We start from the raw sequence: 19,733 nt of genomic DNA, 5'->3' as shown, positions 1-19,733 counted from the left end.
TAGCCATTTGGGAGCGTGAGCGTCACTTCTAGAACCACTCCTGCTCTGGGAGGGGTGGGCTGGCTCTGCTCCTCTCTGTGCGGGTGGGTGGTTTGGGGCTGTTGTCTGCTGACTGTGCCTGGCTGCTGCCCCTTGTCTCCTGCAGCCAGGCTTCCCCGTTTCCCTGCTGTGGTACTGCGTCAGTGGGGGAGGGCACAACCGTTCCCGCCTTTCCTTGCCACTCCCTGCGATGTGGGCAGTCTCTGACGAGATGCTGGGGGGAGTTGCAGAGAAAGCAATTCCCACCCCTTCCCTCCTTGCGTCTTGGCGCCGCTGGGGTTTGAAAAGCCCGCGCGCGCGCGCGCTATCAATCTGCATGGGTTCCTGGTCCTGGCTGGCCCCAGGCGTGGCTTGAAAGGGTTGTTGGGGGAGTGGCTTCTCCTGCGACCGTGGGAACCAAGCCCGCTTTGCGCGCGTTGCTTGCTTGTCGCTCCACCGGGATTCCTGTCTCACCCCCACCGCCAGAGCCGCTTTGCTCAGCTGATCCATATTACTGGGCTTTGGACCTCTCGAGAGCTCATCCTTCACCTCCTCATGCAACTCCAAGTAGAACGCCGCTTGCAGTGGGGGTGACTCTAGTTCCCACCCCAATCTGTGCACCAGCATGGTGAATTTCGCCCAATACGCGCGAACTGTCATATTTCCTTGGCGTAAATTATGAAGTTCCTCCTTAGTCTGGTCCATATGACTATCGGACGAATACATCGTTTTCAAACCTTCTAGAAATAGTTTGACATTCTTCATGCAAGGATTCTTTGTTGCGATTAACGGTCTTAGCCACTCCCTGGCTGCCCCGGTAAGGTGCTCCACAATAAACGCTACCCTGTGCTCATCATCGGGGAACTCATCGTGGTGCAGCTCAAGAGCATACACAATCTCAGTCTCAAAGCCCTGATATTCCCTCGGGTCTCCATTGAACTTGCTTACTAGGGTCCCGGCTCTCCTTCCTGGCAGCACTTGGACTTGGGGTGCCCCTCCCGCCTTGTTTTTCTCTGCATCCAGCTTGTTTTGGAGGTCTACCGCCACCGCCCTTAATTCCTGCTCTCTTTCCTGTAGCGCTCTCACCTGTTCCGCAAGTTGTAGCCGGTCGTCCTGGACCTTCTTAGTCTCTTCTTTAGCTGCCTTCAATTCCCCCTGCGCCTGCAGCGACAGCTGCTGCAGTTCTTGCTGGGCTTGCTCCGCGATCTGCCGCCATCTCTCCGCCTCTGACACGCTCATCCCGGCAACTCCAAAGTAGCCCAAAAAAGGATTCGGAGGTTGCTGTCACAGTGGCCGGAGTGGGCTACTTCAGAGTAACGACGCTACGCAGTTCTGCATTTTATTCTTTTATTGGTGCTGCGTATTTACAGTGCTGAAGTCATTGCTATTTACACGGAGTGATGTGGTCAGTCGGTTTCAGAACCTCCGAATGGCTTTTGGCGCGTCTTTCTCCAACACAAAAGCTTTGGCAGACCCATCCTCTTTCCCCTCCTCTTTCTGCGTAATTCCGGAGTTGGGGGGATGGGTCTCCCCCCCTTATTCGCCCCTTCCTGTCCCACCTGGGACCCTGGCTCCTCTACCTTGCCTGAGCCTCGGACCCGACTTCCTGCTTCCCCACTGGCATCGGAACTCTCTTTGCTTTCCCCTGTGCTCGGGGATGGGCTTGAACTCAGGAGGGGAGGGACTTCGCGATATCCCCTGTCCCTCACACCAGCCTTACAAAGTTTCTCACTAGTGGCAGAGGGGGGGAAGGGTGTCTCCAATATTAAATAAATATATCCTGCATTCATAAAAGCCTAAAAGAGATTCATTATTACTAAAATGTAACAGAAGAAAGCACAATATATTGAAAGACTACCAAGGACACCCTAACCTATCCACTTACCTACTTGGCTGTTAATATCTTATAATTTTATGCAGCCTTGCTATTGGCATGAAATGCATTGTAAAAACTTTACATTAATTATCCATGCTGTGGGGGTAAGAATAAGCACTACTCCTGTCACTGTTTTGAATACAATCTTTGGATAATTTTAAACTCCTATTATCTCTATAACATGATAATGCAATGCAGTTGTATTCAATGCTACATCAGTATAGACCAGTGTTTCCCAAATTTTTGTCTCCAGCTGTTTTCAAACTACTAGTTCCCACCATCCCTGACCACTGGGCCCTGCTAGCTAGGGATAATGAGAGTTGTAATCCCAAAACCACTGGAAACCCAAGTTTGGGAGACACTGGTGTAGACCCACTGAAATTAATAGGCATGACTAACTTAAGTCCATAAATTTCTATGGGTCTATTCTGAGTACAGATGGTGACCACAGGTCCTTTTGGATCCAGAAGAGGGCAGAACATGGGAGGGTGTAATGGGGTGGGGCATGCTTATACACTGCTGGTGTGTGCGGGGGCTGGGAATTTAACTACCACATGAAATGGTTGCCATCTGTATAACTTTGTTGGATACAATCAGATTTGGGATTGCGTTTTGGAAGTAGAATTGTTAGCCAAATATTATTTGGAGGGAGTGTAGTTTGCTTGCTTAGTTGTCACTATTGACTGCTATTACAAACATCATTGGAGTTGAATACAAGGATACATGGGAGCGGTTTTTGACGCAGAAGTGAAATATTACATCTTGGGGAATCAGTTTTAGCAAAATTTAAGAGAGAAGTATGTAGCATTAAACCTTGCATCCTATTGCGCAAGGAAGCCGACTGCTTTTGAATTTAAGATTTGGCATCTTATTTATCTTGCAGGTGCAACGTTAGATTAGCTTTCAGTGGAGCCATATTTATTGAATATCTTGTGGCAGCCTTGTCCATTTAAAAATTCAGCACGATGAATAACTGCATTTTAAATCACTGTTGCTTTTTCTGTGGGGGGGAAATTAACCTGAACTGCCTCACCATGAGCTCATGATAGTATGATCAACTGGCATAATGACATCCACAAGTGATGGTTTATCAAACACAGAGGACATTAGCCCGCAACTGATGTGACAAATGTGACACCTGGAAGAATCTGGAACAAAAACAACATCCTTAAATAAACTCTTCAGTTGAGCTCATTAGGGGAACATTTATTAAAAGCACAGCATCTCCTTTTGCTGTTCTGTATATGTTGGAAATGCATTGAGCTAAGGTAGGTGAATTGCTAATGCGTTACTAAAACTCTTGGATTTTTTGGACCCCCGATGCAGCAGAAATCACACACAACAACAACAACACAGAGTGGGCTGCTTTTGTATGTCGCTCCTCTGCATAATGGAGCTTTAATCAACCTAGTGACCTTCAGATGCTTTCAACAACCATCCCCATCAGCTCCGGCTAGATTGGGGATGGCTGGCATAATGAATGAATAGCTGAAACAAGACACCAGCACTGTGCAGCTGCTACTAGTATCCTCCAACACTTAACATCCTTTTGTGAGCTAGTTAATTCTTATTAATCTCTAAGGTAAACCCCCCCCCCCCCCAAGGAAAATATGTACAGGACATACAGAACACACTGAAGATGCTATCAATCACACAAGGTGGCTTCCAGTTTTATAAAACTAGACAGTGAAAAAATGTTCCCACCACTCTCCATACTAGGAAAACTCCCGTTATGTTTAATTTCTGTGTCTTGTGCTGCTGAACGCAGGAAAAGTTCAACAAAAAGGAACAACTTTTTGCACAGTGCACCAATTTAAAAGGAACGGAAAATTTATAATGGGGAGTTCTGAGCAGGAGTGCAGGTTCTGGTAGTGGTTCCAGATTTTGCCAAAGTAATTATCTGCTTACAAGATTACATTACAGCTGTTCAACTGGTGGCAACTTAATTAGGTTAGTTGTAACTGGGAAAGGAAACTGAATAGGACAGATGCCTTTGCCTTCATCTCACCATCAAGAGGCTGCATCTGTGACTGAATCACACAGGGCAAATCCTGTTTCCTACCATTGGGTGAGATACATATAATATTCTATCCAATGTTAGTCCTACTCCAAGTAAATCCATTAAATTTAATGGGCATGACTAATTTAGGTCCATTAATTTCAATGGATTTAGGACTTGGTTGGCTTCAACCTTAATTTCTAACTTTTCAACTGAACTTTGAACCTGATGGCAGATTACAACAATCAAAGACGAATAAAAATAACATTAAAACAAATTATGAAAATTAGAGAAATAGCAAACAGGAAAGCAATTTAAAATTCAGTTTGAGCATAAATTACCATTTATCTTTGGGGGCGGGGCAGGAGAAAAGAAAGCGTTGTTTAGCCACCCTAAAAGAGAACTGGCCTTGCAAGGCTTTGCTGGGAAGACAGTTCTATAGTGAGGGCACCACTAGTGTAAAAGCTATGCTCTTTGTTCCTTTAGTTTGATGCTAGGGGAAGATGAGTAAACAGGTAAAAGCTTCTGGATTTAAAAACATACAGTTTGAGCATATTTGTCATTAACTCAGAGGCACCAAAATGCACATAGGCAATTGGTTAGAGTGTTATATAAGGTTCTGTTGGTTATGAGGGAAATACCTGATTCTCCATTTCATTGGCATTTAGCAAAGCAGGGAACCGCTAGAGTTAGTTTGGCCATATCTCTTTCTTCCATAAGATAAGTTTTCTTTGCTTTTCAAGGGTCATATCCAATGGTAGCTTTGCTTTAGTGGAAAGCACTTCTGGTTGTGCAAGTTGGGACACCCAATTTTCACCCATCCTCCCTTCCTCTTGCAGCCCTCCAAGTCATATCTTATTCTGTTCCAGGAGGTCCGCCCCCCCCCAACACACACACCAATGCCTGGACTTGTGCAAGCAGCAGTCCTTTCTGCTAAGGTCACGCCAATTGAAATTCAGAAGAGATGTGAGTGGGGGGAAATTTCCAGTAGTTGGCGATGCAACCTCCCTGTATTGCTCCTTGCCCTTCACTATGATTGGTAAAACCAGAATCAATAAATTATTATTGTTATAATTTGGCTATTATTGGGGGTATATTGAAAAGCTATTTTTTAATTACCGGTATATATAAAAAAACAGAATGAGTAAAAATTGAATGATAAATTCTGCAAAAAAAAAAAAGAGAAAGCGGTGAGAAAACTTTATTTTCAAACATTTGTTGGTTGGGGAGGAGTGTAGTGGTGTGGGGGAGGAACTTATCCTAATTTGTGGGAGAAAGTTGCTACTTAGGTGGACAAGTCTTTCTGCATTGCTTTGGTGCAGAATTTTATTTTATTTTTAGTGCAGAATACATACGGGGCATATCTTCACTCAGTGGTTGCTAATAGGCGTAGAAAGGAATTAAGAGAGCTCTAAGGAAGACCTAAAACGTTCTGGCTACAATTATGCAAAAAGAAAAATCAAGCTCATGGGGTACAATTAATTGTTGGTTCTGTTTTAAACCTGTGATTAACCCAGTGTTCAATTTATTGCTCAGTTAGTTGGATGCTGTTTTGAAGCTGTAAATTAAATAGACATTTGGGAGGATGAACAGAAGCATTGGGGACAACAAAATATTATTATTTATTTATTTTGGTAAAATGTAAAATTAGACTCCAGTTTGGGTTTGAGGAAACTTGAATGGCCTCAGTTATGTATTGTCTTCTGGGTGATATAACTGTATATAACTGTACTCAAAAATAAGACACCACTACAACTATTAACTAGTTAAAGCCACCGCAACAAAAAACAAATTGAACGGTTTGTATTGACTTCCATTTTAGGAAAGTCTAGATGAAAAATGTGTAGCCCAATATTACAAAGGGTTTGAAACAGTGGAGTAGATCCAGGAATAGAGTGTACTTATGTCTATATACCTAGACATAACACAAAACGATTGCATAATGTCTTGTGCAAAGATCACTACCAACTTTCAAAGCTTTGTGACAAGTAAAAAGGTCAAAATCCTTCAACAGTGGCCAAACATACAGTTGTGTGATATAGTATTTTTTGCTTGCTAGCTAGCTAGCTTCTAGGGTTCTTTTCTCATAAAGGGAGTTCAAATATTGACTCTAGGTGTAGTAGCATAGCACTGCTAATAAATCAGTGAAGACTGAAACTCAGGAAGCAATAACAGAAAAGCAAAGTTTGACTTCACTGTGAAAACACACACATACATCAATGCTAGCTGAGCTCCATGTATCTCTTGGGCACAATATAGCTAAAGTTCTATTAAGCTGATAGGAAGACACTGGACCGGGGGAGAAACTAGTTCCTTGTGTTTGCTACCCTAAGACGCAGTGATGGCAACCAATGTGGATGGACAAATTCATGGAGGATCAGACATTCAGTAGCTGCCAGCCATGATGGCTATGTCCTACCTCCACTGTCAGAGGTAACATGCCTGTGAATACCAGTTACTGAGAATCACAGGTGGGGGTGCTGTTGTACTCAATTCCTGCTTAAGGGCTTCCCATAGGTATCTGGTTGGCCCTTGTAAAAATAAGATGCTGGACTAGATGGGCCTCTGACATCATCTGGCAGAGCTCTTCAGTTCATTTGCTTTTGGGTACTATGGCTTTCAACTGGAGAGCAAGCACATAAAGATCCCTTTGATATCAATAGAATTTCTAATTTTATAAGCTATGCCTCAAGTTTTCAGTAAGAATCTGATTTATTGTGTTGTGCAAAAATATAGGTAACACATTCTAGAAAATAGTCTCTCTTCATGCATCTTAACAGTTTTGAAAAGAACGATTGGCTTACCTGAAGTGTAGATTTAGGAGTGAGATGCTGGGAACAGTGGACTGGGTGAGTCCTCTCACATGACCGCAGGTAGGAGCAAAGACTTGTGGAAGGCAGGCACTGGCTCAGTTTTTTTGGACTTGCCAAACAGCACCATAATAATAATAATAATAATACCGCAATAATAATACCGCAATAATAATACCACAATAATAATACCACAATAATAATAATAATATCATTCTGGGTGGCTCCCAACCAAATATTAATACAGCATTAAACATTAAAAAACTTCCCATACACCGAAGCACTTGAAAATAGAATATTAGCCTGCCTCCCTCCCAGCTCATAGACCAATTAAAAACCAGAAGAGACAGAACCCCCTCTAAAGAACAGAAATCAGTGTGACTGCAGACCATCCTAGGGAAGGCCAGTGGACTGGGACATACCACAGCACTTCCCAATGACTGGGTGGGTCCACACTGCTGGCGCACTGATTACAAGACCTGATGTAATACCGTGCAGCTAAAAGCCGCTTCAGCTGAAATTTGATCTAACTTATAATGTCTTGTGAAAGTGGAGGGAGACAACCAAGTGGCTGCCCTACAAATCTCCACTAATGGAGCATTGGCCATAAAGGTGGCAGAAGTTGAAGCTGACCTACGGTAGTCGGATGTGCGAAGGTAGGAGCTGGGCAGGGCAATTTCATGGTGTTATAAACTGATTGTAAGATCATGCTGGTCCCAAACCAAACTGAGGTAAGGCATGCCATAATTTAAACAGAATTTATTGTCTCGTAATTGAAAATATAACATATACACATACAAATGGGTTATACCCTTTGAACATTACTGTTTAAATTCATCCCTGAGAGAGTGTGATAGTGCATTTCAGCTAAACCTGGCCTTTAGATGATAGTGCAAATTCATGTACTTGCTTGTAAGAATTGATTTTTTTTTAAAGAAACTGACTGATTTGATATGTAAATATAATGTGTTGGTTGTGAAGAAAAAAATATATCATCTCTGTTGGAGCATAAGAGGCATATAGGCAGTTTTGCCACAGGCATCTGAAAGCTTGCCCTCTAATTACAAAAAAGGGGGAGAGCACCATTTGAAAATCTTCCCTACATCTTTTTAGGATGCCATAAATTTTAGTAATAGCAGAACTTAATACATATCAACAATTTAGTTTTGCGGAGAACTGATTTTAAAATGGACAAAAATATATAGGTATTCATTTAGTTGATGGTCTTCCATACTAGAAGCATGCATGGTTAGCTAGAGCTCCTGTCCTATATACAGTACACCAGGAAGTAGTGCTGGAACTGTCTCTCAGTTTGGCATTCTGTTTCTCATTTTTCAAATCTTAGATTCAGTTCTCCACATTTCCGCAGCAGTCTGCATGAAAAAAACCCCTCATGCAAATCCTTTCGCATTTTAGTGCACATAAATGTATTTTGGGATGCTGTTTTGACTAATGTGCACCTTTTGGCAAGCAATTACTCCTAATATAGTGTTATTTTCACCAATATATTCATTTTTATGCACACTTTTGCCTAAATTATATACATGCATTTTTATAAGCACTGGTTGGAAAACCGCATTGCAGATTCAGATACATGTGAATTTCAAAGGATTGCTGCATTCCAGTTCTTGTTTTGATTAATTTGGCTTTAAATGAGAACTGAATCAAATCTCAACCCTGCCAGCAGGTAAATTCATTGAACTCAGTGGGGTTTATTCTGAGAATGGTTATGTTTGCACTGGTGTTCAACAGAATTTTTGCATCTACTAAAAATGCCTTGAAGAAGCACCATTCCCTCTATTTCTGATGTTCAAGAAACAAGTGCAGCTTCTTATAAAGCAAAAATGGCACTGCCAACATGCAAACTGGGAATGTATCAGCAGGTATAGGGGTCTGCAGAAGAAGAAAACATATTTAGGAAGAAGTCGGGAGGGATTCAAAATATGCTCAAATGTTCAGTGGCCACAGCATGCTGACCGGCTGTTGAGAGTTCAAAAAATAAATAAATAAAAATGGTGTGGCTGAGGAATGTGACAGCTGGAATCCTGAACATTGTGTTGCAAATTTTGCTGCAGATCTGTTTCAGAATACAGAAGTAGGAGAACCTAAAGTTGGGCATAATCTTGAAAAAAATAACGGGAGGATCCTCAGAAATGTTGCATTTTTGTGAAATTAACCCAATTCATAGTAGTTTTTACACTTTTTATAAACAGTAAAATCTCATTCAATACAAAATACTGTATATAATTTTATACCATTTTGTTTCCATTAACTCTATCTTTCATAAGAAATGCTTTACAAACATTTTATTCATAAAGTTGGTTTTCTACAAAATGCCCTGAGATTTTTGCATCCTTTCAATGTTTGGTTTTTTGAAATTTCATTACAATGTCCATATTTTCTTAAAAGCAAGCATCAAGCTAAAGCCCTTTACTTTAGTGTGGGGGATGGGGAGATCATAATACACTTGTACAAAATCCGTAAACTTGTCTTTTCACTTATCCTCAAGCCAGTGCTTATGTAATCTATTTTTAATATTAGTTTCCCTTGCAAACACACTCTGTAGCTTAATACTCTTTTATGTATAGAAAAATGTCTGATATCCAGACTAACTCTCCCTTCTTGGAGCTTAATCCCATTACCCCTGTTTTCCACCCTGAGAAAACTACCTTTTCCATATTTTAAACCTGTTCAGTTTCTATAAATATTTCCTTACATTTCTTGACCTATGTACACTTTACCGTATCGGTTGCTCTCTAGATGATTTCTTCTCCTTTAAATTGTGTCATTCAGCTGGCCCCAAAACAGCAACTTGACTTTTGTGTTGATCTCAGTAGTACTATCATGAGTCTCAGCCTCAGTTCAAGTCTTGCTTTTCACGGGAGACCCTTGCTTCTGTTTCTGAGCTGCTTCTGCTTTTTTCTTTTCTTCTTCCTCTGCCTTCTTCCTTTCTTCCTTCAGCTCTTTATACCTCCACTTAGGAATCTGCAGGTAAGCTCCATCACCAGCACTGCTTTTTCGCCTGACTTTCTCTGGCTGGAAAGTAGGTGGAGGTGCCTTGTTGATTCGGACTTTGGGGATGACAAACCCTGGGCGCACACTGCTCCTTCTCAGCAAGTGCAGTGGCAGCAAGCTTGATTTCCTTGGAACCACAATGCTAACCTGAGGTACATTTAGACTGAAAGGCTGGAGGCTGGCTCGCCTTTCCTTCTTTTTGGAGACTAACATAACTCTGGAGTTCTGAAACAGCTTCTCATAGCTGTTAAAATGGTCTTTGCTATCCATAGATTTGATTTCCTTGGCTCTTTGTTTCCTAAAGATCTCTTGTACAGCAGGCCTGCGTTTTCCTATGCCAGGCGGACTTCCAGGGCACACGGTCCTACAAGCTATGGCAACAAAAGAGCTCCTTAGACTTGTCGTCACCCGAACCATATGATCAAGGACACCATCTTCTTCAGGGCCTTTGAAACCTCTGGAAGTTATTACTGACCTCACGCCTTCCGAGATCTTTTGCAAACAGGTCTTTGGCTCTGCAGCCTTGGCAAGACGTTCTTTCAACTTTGGCCATTCTAGCTCATAGTGGTCACAAAATTGCTCAGCACATGGCTTGTCCATAAGTCTTTGCATAAGATAGGCAGATTCTATTCTTCCTGTGAAACATGCCCATTCCTGAGGAGTGAATCCACGGCCCGGGTCTGTGGCATAAATGCTTGCCCCTCAAAGGAGAGAAAAAGAGAGAGAGTTTTATTTTATTTTATAAAAAAGAGCAGCTGACCACATTGTATAGGTAAAGCTAAGCATATCCTGAATTTTGTAAGATATTGTGTTAGGGAACTCTAAAACCTTAGCTGCTTGACAACTCTGTTTTGACTGTCAGTTAATATTTTGATAAAATAACCCAATTTTACTTTGTTTTTTTAGCTACACAAATTATTTAGATATTTATTGCTCAGTACAGAATTGTAGTGAGAGCCAGCAGATATTGTTATGACCCCATAGCTACACCATCAGAAATTAGAGTGATGTTTAACATGTGTCATCATCAGAACACAAGTAATAATTGCTGCCTGACCTTGCATTTCATTGTCTCATTGAGTTGGAGTTTTGCAAAATGCTGTATCAATCTCAAAAGTCTTAACAAAGTGCAGTTTTGTGTTAATCTCTGAGGTATTTTAAATATTTGTTTACCGTAATTCAAATTGCCAGTAAAGAATGTTGTGGAAGTGTAGATTGTGAATGGTTTTTCTAGGTTTTGTTCCTAGGAAAACATGATTCTACCATACACACACTTCTCACATTAAACTTAAACTTCCATTTATCTTATTTTGTTACAGCCCATGGCAGGGGTGGTAACCTTTTGTAGACTAAGGGCCATATTACTCTGCATAAAGCTGTTTGTGGCCCCATATTAGTGGGCACGGCTAGATCCAAGCTATTTCCTGTAGATGCAGGTACAGTCGTACCTTGGTTCTCGAATGGAATCCATTCCGGAAGTCCATTTGACTTTCGAAAACCAAGGCCCAGCTTCCGATTGGCTGCAGCAGCTTCCTGCAGTCCATCGGAAGCCTGCACTCCATCGGAAGTCCGACGCAACTTCCGAAAAACGTTCGCAGTCACTTCTGGGTTTGCGGCATTTGGGATCAAAAACGTCCGAGTCACAGGCGTTCGAGAACCAAGGTATGACTGTACCATAATTAAATAGGTGTATCTCCACTCACGTTTCTCCTTTACTTTTCTTCAGCCTCCCCCCCCCCCCATTTGTTTTCAACATTTGTTAAATGATATTGCGGACTACATTTTAATCTGTCCTGTCTGTGTAAAAGGCAAAAGGAACTCTGTAATCCCAGAAGAATGCAAATAGTGTCAATGTATAGTTGAACAGCAAAATATCACATACAGCTATTTAAAACCTCAAACTTCAAAATGCAATTACATCCCCAAAACTGCATGCATGCAATTGCAAAATGCACGGATTATTATTATTTCTATATTTGCAAGGAACACAAGTCTGCTGAGAAGTGTTTCCCTCCTGGATGATCTTATTGCAAAGGAACTGCAATTGACATAACATCAAACCCACCCGAGAGGGCCAGATGAAATTTGGCTGTGGTTACATTTGTTCACACAAATTAACTTTTATTCATTTCATATTACATTTGCACTTGCCTTTGAAAGCAGAGTACTGCATCTCTAAATGTAGCAAATTACAGGTGTGGGGTTTGCAACAGATAGATATACAATTAATGGAAGGACTACAATTCAGAAAAAGAATGATATCTAAGGGAGTCTTGCTCATATGTTCCTCTTTCTCCCCCACCTTGCCTGCCATGTAAACTCTGCACCCCAGCCAGCTCCAAAAACGGACTGGAAGGGGGAATGGCCAGGAGACTCGGAATGTTAGGTCTACAATGGACCTTTCATTTTGCAGATGAAAACAAAACTATACATACTAAACAGCCAACAAAAAGTACCAGTAAAAAACAAACAAAAGCTATCGAAAGGACAACTGGAAGAGATGTGAATAGTGTTTGCTGACAATTCTAGCACACCAGATGGCACAGCCAGAAACCCAAATCTGTGGATTTAGGCTAATCTCATGAATGGTTAAGAGGTTAATTTGAGATTACATCTGACCAGAATAAGAGTCAGTGAAAGGTATATCTATCTGAAACCATCGGATGCCAGACAGGAAAAGGAGGAAAGGTGATAGGAAGATACGGTTCGCTTACCCCTCCTTATCTCTAGCCCTTATACTGACAAATACTAAAGCACACCACTCTATATTCTGCTAAATAAAAAATGTTGGCTGTGTTTTTGTTTTATTTATATTTATTTATCAACAAAAAATGACATTCTGTATTCCTGCTCATGTAATTTTCTGCTGTTTTATCTCAGGCGAACTTAAAGTAGATGACTGTTTTTCCTGCTCTAGGAATTGAAGTTTTGCTACTCCATGTGTGTACATTCCCAGCTGTTCTTAAGATTGTATTTCAGGATCAAGTGCACCAAAATTAGGCTGTTTACCTGTAATGGTGGCCATCTGTGCAGTCACACTTGAGTGTAAAACATTTTCAGGAGTTTATAATATGTTAGTCAGGGACTTGGTATTCCTGTCCCCTCCTTTCAGGCAGAACGGTTGGCCTGAAACAGGTGAGGCAGATGCCTCTTGTTCAGTTCCTTCAGCCTCGCCATGACAATTTCAACAAACTGACAGCACCAGGAGTGAAGAAGCTACATGAGCTGTGACTGCACAGATGAGCAATCAAATAACACAATTTATTGGTAAGCAACTTGTCTTTCCTGTTTGATCTCTCTCCAGTTGCACAGATGGGTGACTGGTAAGCTAGCATACCTTGGAGTATGTGCTGGTACCATCACTGAAAGAGACTCTGAAGATAATATGAACATTGAACATGGAACACGGAAGATTGAATCAAGTAATAAATAATACTAATGGAATGAACAGTATAAAAAATACAGAGCTCAGATAATGTTTTCTGTGTTATTGTTGTAGTAGGGCTTAGAAAAGAAATAAACGGAATATGGTATTCCAAACTCTTGACTCCAACATCCTCTCTGCCTAAATGGGGAAATTCTACCAGTAAAGCTGTAGATATAAATACTGAAGATGGTATGCACAGTGACCACAAATAAGTCTTCTCTAATAGCTTGTCAAATTTTTGCTGTATCTTCTTTCTCAGGAAATCTATTTGGTATACAAGATTTGCTTTAAACACTATTGAAGTATTGCAGTGACTTCTTTAAAACTAATCCCGCATGAACATAAATGAGGTTAGGTACTTTGCTACCTGGGTCAAACATGAATATTCAAGTCCTCCTTCCAAGTGTCATGGCATTCTATCAATCATTCTGAATTACATTGAGTCTGAAAATCAGCTTGTAAGAAACGTGTCCATCTCCACTTAGACCTGATTTTCCAGAGAGAAATCTAATATTACAAACGGGTTTTTTTTCAGAATAAGTAACCTGAACATCCCAGTCAGTTTGGAATATTAATATTCCATTAAATTAATACAGCTACACATATTGCAATATTATCTGCAAATGAAATATGCTTGAAATATCCAGCAAAAACATCAGAAAAGCTCCATGTTTATAGGAACTTTTGGGCCCTTCTTTTTTAAAATGGCAATATTAACTTAGATGTTTCATAGCTTCATTTTTCCACTCATTTCAGTATGAGTAAATTGGTCACATAACAGCCTACTCAGAAGTAAATCTTATTGAATGAATGGGGCTGACACCCAAGGCAAGTGGGGTTAGGCCCAAGTTTTACAAATATTTCAAACAACTGCTGGGGTCTACAACAACCTAACTAGCACAGGAGAAATTTGCACCTGAGAATATTTGTGCAATTGCCTTTAGATGGGTTGAAATTGTATATCTTACCATTTTACCATATGTTAAACCATATTTAACGAATGGGAGCCTTCAGGTATTTGAATAGAAGAACATATTTTTATCTTGTATGAATTCCTGTTCTATAATATCTGCTAAAAGCAATGAGTACTCACTATGGGTTGCCCTGGCTTAGGGATATTCTCTCAAAATAAGGCCGCAATAGCTTAGCTCTGTTTCTCCTGAGCCTTTTGGCAATAAATCCATGTTTCATCCTCTTTAGCACTCTACAAGCTCCATTATTTCTTTCAATTGCTGAGCAGTCCTTAATCCATAAATTATTTCTAAATATAATGTCTGGTCAGTAACTGCCATCCTGACAGCTTCCCTAAAATGAGCAGCAGTAATAGCCCATCTCTACAGCACTTTGCTATTAACCCATTTCCTGATAACCTGAAATACACGAAAAACACTCTGGTCTCTATGAACTCTAGAAATAACCCTGTGAATAAAAATTGTAAATTTTCAAGATGTGTGTTTTTAGTTTTTTATTGTTAGGTAAAGGTAAAGGGGCCCCTGACCATCAGGTCCAGTCGTGTCCGACTCTGGGGTTGCGGCGCTCACCTCGCTCTATAGGCCGAGGGAGCCAGCGTTTGTCCGCAGACAGCTTCCAGGTCATGTGGCCAGCATGACAAAGCTGCTTCTGGCGAACCAGAGCAGCGCACAGAAACGCTGTTTACCTTCCCGCTGGAGCGGTCCCTATTTATCTACTTGCACTTTGATGTGCTTTCGAACTGCTAGGTGGGCAGGAGCTGGGACCGAGCAACGGGAGTTCACCCCGTTGCAGGGATTCGAACCGCCGACCTTTTGATCAGCAAGTCCTAGGCTCAGTGGTTTAACCCACAGCGCCACCTGGGTCCCATTTTTATTGTTATTGCGGATATTTAGTAACACTGTCTTAATTGTGTTGTATGCCCCCATAGCACCCATTTGGAAGAGTCATATAGAAATTTTTTAAAATAAGCAAGCGAGCCTGCTGCCAGTTAAAGTCAACTTCAGAGGCTCTGCTCCATCCTTATGTAACATCAGAAGATGGGCACTCAAGACAGTCTTTTTAGTGGTGGAACCACAACTGTGAAATGCCTTCTCTGTAGAGACATGCCAGGGCTCTTCTCTTTTAATCTTCAGCTGATTGCTGAAGACTTTTATTTTTTTCTATTTCAGGGTGCTTTTAATATAATTTTAGTATTCCAATTGTTACTCTCTGCTGCTTTGTCTGCTTTTCCTATTGTGTTTTATGAAAGTTCTGTACTATGCAAACTTATTTTTGCAAGGGTTAGTACAAGTTCACTGGACCATGCCTTCTATTTGAACTGAGTATGTAAACCCTGCAGGCACTGAAAGGAAATTTCAGCTGCCGTAGATCATGTTTGGTACTGATTTTGCAAAATATGGTAGAATATTCATGTTTATAAATAAATTAATGAGTTTAGTTTACTTAATGAGATCCATTTGTAGAAAATTCAGTGGTGGAAAACAAGAATAAGCAAACAATGGTTTTGCATTTCTCTCTTCCTCTCTCTCTCTTTGTCCAATCTGTAATTAGAGGAGGCAAGAGCTGCAGTCCTTCATTTAGAAGTAGTCTTTATAGTAGTTCAAGGGAATGAGGATAATGAAGCATAGGATTTTTCTATACCTGCCAACATTAAAGCTCTGATGCATTCACTTCGGCCTTGCATTGCAGACTTCATGAGTGCAGTAAATCCAAAGGCATTCCTTTTCTCAATATCAAGGCCAGGATAATAGTTTAATAAATACTGTGTGATAGTAATATGTCCTACAAAAAAGAATAAAAAATATCAATACAAAAGTGTATTATTTTCAAACCACTGTGAATTCTACTTGTTTTATTTTAACTATCATATTCTGAAGCTTCAGGACAGATCAAATAACCACTAAACTATCATCATCATCATCATCATCATCATAAAATTTACTATTTATACCCCACCCATCTGGCTGGGTTTTCCTAGCCACTCTGGGCGTCTCCCAACTGAATATTAAAAACACAATACAGCACAGCATTAAACATTACAATCTTCCCTAAACAGGGCTGCCTTCAGATGTCTTTTAAAAGTAAGATAGTTACTTATAGACTTGACATCTGATGGGAGGGTGTTCCACAGGGCAAGTGCCACTACAGAGAATTAAAATGCTACGGGCTTGGTTCAATCCTAAAATAAGGAAGTTAACAAAATGGGTTTCACCCTCTCCTTCCCACACAGTCACTGGTGCCTGAATATGTCTCTTTGAATGGTTGGCAAATGCACAATAAAATCAGTTACCGTACTTCTTTTCCTTAGAAATGAAAGCTATACAAAGTTTTGTTTGCAGTATATTAACCTAAATTTAATGGAAAGTTGATTTGGTCTATTATCCATATTCCCTATCCCTGGTCAGAAGGATAATTTAAGCTAATCATGGCAGAAGGTGGGTTCTAAGAGTTCATACAATTTAGTGCCAAATAGATTAAGGCAGTACTTTTGAGTTATGCCTGGAAAGCTATAGGAAGCTATTTGAAACACTGGATAATGAATCCAGTTTCCTCCTAGCCGCTCATTGCCATCACATGCAATTTCCAAATAATCACCAATGGCAGGCCTACATAGAATGCATGAGAGTTATAAATATGATTACGTTAATGGTAATTTGTGTGAGTCTATGGTAAGCGGAAATAATAGTTTAAAGATCTGTTGTTGCCTTCCCAGCCATAAGAGGGTTCAGTTTCCCAACTCTGCTGTAAAACCCTGGTCATTAAGCTTCTACTATCCTGAACTAGCGACAGGACAGATTATGAACTAAAATGACTGAATAAGTAAATAAATAAATAGACACAGTATATTTATTCTTAGAAATGCTTTCAGCAGACCATATCAGGCATAATCCCCAACAGAAGGTCTGCCTGCTTTGCCAGTATCACTGAAATATGTAGAGTGGTAAAAATCTATCACAGGCTAAAATTATAGACGCTAGGGAGCTAACAGTCTGAAGACCAATTAAACCATCAAGCCCTTGTAATTGGACTGACAGAACAAGACAAACATCTAGTGCCATTATTGCTCATTCATTTCCCCACTTGTCATTTGTTGTATGATGGGTTGATGGTTTGTGTAATAATGTAGTCTGTCAGCCAGCTGCAACAACAACAACTTAATTACTGTAAGCTGTATAAAAAAAGTTCCCTCGTCTTATTTTGCAGTCCAGTTAAATATTCTGCAATACATGTCAGTCAGTTAAATTTGTCCAAGAATGTTTATGAAGAAGTTTCATACAATCAATTAAACAAAATCCATAGCAGAACATCTGGTACAGTTTTAATGATCAGTGGCTTCATGGCACCCAAACAAATCTACATATTCTAGGAGGAGGAGAGCTGCATGTTTATCTATTTAGGCAGCTTTAATTACACTCAGGTATTTTATGGACAGCTGTGCTCTTTGGTTGCCTCCTTCCTAACCGGAGCCCTTTTTCAGAGTCCCTCTACCTAGATAGTGACAGGGTACAATAATGCAAAATTCTGGGGGATTGATGAGGTCTCCAAAGATTATAAAAGAAGTGAAAATGTCAGGCATTCATTCGGAGTGTCTCTACTTGCCTTGCTCTTAGGCATGTTTCTGATTTGAACTTCTGATATTTTCCCATCCTTATCATGTGCTCATGTCCTTTTGAATTGATCAGCAATGGTAGCTGCTGGAGATTATTACTGTTGTCTGATCACCCAGCCCCAAACACTCTTAGGCCTACATAACTTCAGAACACTCCTAGACTTTCTAGGTAATTTACAGTACAAAAATCAAGAAATAGGCATGCCCAACTCCACAAAACCCCATAAAGCAGATTCAAACAACCACTTTGGAAACTGCTTTTCCATCATTACTACACTTGGGCAGAAAAAAATGAAAGGCACAAATACAGGATGGGTGACACCTGGCTTGAGAGCAGTACATGTGAAAAGGATCTAGGAGTCTTGGTAGACCACAAACTTGACATGAGTCAGCAGTGTGATGCAGCAGCTAAAAAAGCCAATGCAATTCTGGGCTGCATCAATAGGAGTATAGCATCTAGATCAAGGGAAGTAATAGTACCACTATATTCTGCTCTGGTCAGACCTCACCTGCAGTACAGTGTCCAGTTCTGGGCACCACAGTTCAAGAAGGATACTGACAAACTGGAACGTGTCCAGAGGAGGGCAACCAAAATGGTCAAAGGCCTGGAAACAATTCCTTATGAGGAACGGCTTAGGGAGCTGGGTATGTTTAGCCTGGAGAAGAGAAGGTTAAGGGGTGATATGATAGCCATGTTCAAATATATGAAAGGATGTCATATGGAGGAGGGAGAACGATTGTTTTCTGCTGCTCCAGAGAAGCGGACACGAAGCAATGGATTCAAACTACAAGAAAGAAGATTCCACCTAAACATTAGGAAGAACTTCCTGACAGTAAGAGCTGTTCGGCAGTGGAATTTGCTATCAAGGAGTGTGGTGGAGTCTCCTTCTTTGGAGGTCTTTAAACAGAGGCTTGACAGGCATATGTCAAGAATGCTTTGATGATGTTTCCTGCTTGGCAGGGGGTTGGACTGGATGGCCCTTGTGGTCTCTTCCAACTCTATGATTCTATGATTCTATGATTCTACTAATTTATATCACTGCTGCTCTCTGAGCACCAATGAGTCACTAGAAATGGAAAAGCAGCCCAAAATGTTCCTACAGAAACCAGGCACCTGATTGTTACATATAATATCCTTTCAAAGGGCTGCATTAAGTGCAAAGTCCTACTGCAATCCGTGGAAAATAACTTCATTTCTATAAAATGAATCTAGATTTTCCTTTCAATGTACGGTATATTTTCCCTCCTATTTCTCAGGTAAAGGGCTTCTGATAATAATTGTTCACAACTGCATTAAAACTACCGTATTTCATTACTGAGGTGCCCAGTATTGCTGACATTCTGAAAGTACCCCTAACTCCTTAAGCTTCTGTTTACCTCAACTGAGACCTGTGCTAATTTCCTCATGGTAATAAAAGAAAAATCATGCCCAAAAAATTGAAAAACCATGCCTCAGCAGACTCTCAGCCTTACTTTGCCACCTGCAAAATGGGTGGCAGCCCTTACAGAATTGTTAGAAATAGAATCTCTAACAGAAAAGGCCTCACTATTTTTGAGTAAAACTGTAGTAGTACAGTAGTACAGTACATTTTCGTAGTACAGTACACGCTTCAACAGTAGAATTTGGGGGTTTACATCACCGTGCCCTCCAGATTTTTGGGCTCCCGGCTCCCACCATTCCCAGCCAACATGGCCAGTGGCCAGGGATTATGGAAGCCGTAGTCCAATATCTGAAGGGCACCCTTTTGGCCACCGTGGTGCAATTCAAGGACATAAGCCCAGACTGTGTACACACAATCCCTGTGTTACCAAAGCATACTTTTTGTCACTCTGGAATTGTTCATGCTTGTCCTCAGCATGCTTCTTTCAATCTTGATTGACTCTATATCCTGCCATCCAGAAGGGTGGGTGGGTGTGGTTATCGGATAAGCATTTGGAAAACCTCCATTGATAAGGTTATCATTGCCTTTTCCTCCCTGCATATGCCCTGGATGAATGAAGAAGGG

At 40.8% G+C, this 19,733-nt stretch overlaps 1 protein-coding gene across 1 annotated transcript in view; it reads right to left on the bottom strand.

Annotated features, from left to right (window-relative positions):
- Window positions 1-8,570: 8,570 nt before the first annotated feature.
- The window catches only part of ANKRD33B (ankyrin repeat domain 33B), a 35,924-nt gene continuing 24,761 nt past the window's right edge, over window positions 8,571-19,733 (bottom strand). Inside the window, exons 3-4 of the mRNA XM_035125958.3 lie at window positions 15,759-15,899; window positions 8,571-10,419 (exon numbers count right to left, since the gene is read on the bottom strand). Coding sequence (XP_034981849.1) covers window positions 9,566-10,419; window positions 15,759-15,899 — 995 coding nt within the window. The 3' untranslated portion in view covers window positions 8,571-9,565. The remainder of the gene's footprint in view (window positions 10,420-15,758; window positions 15,900-19,733) is intronic.

The sequence above is a fragment of the Zootoca vivipara genome, chromosome 8, assembly GCF_965207765.1.
Source record: "Zootoca vivipara chromosome 8, rZooViv2.hap1.1, whole genome shotgun sequence".
Classification (NCBI taxonomy): Eukaryota; Metazoa; Chordata; class Lepidosauria; order Squamata; family Lacertidae; genus Zootoca; species Zootoca vivipara.
This window is presented reverse-complemented; position numbering and strand designations above follow the sequence as displayed.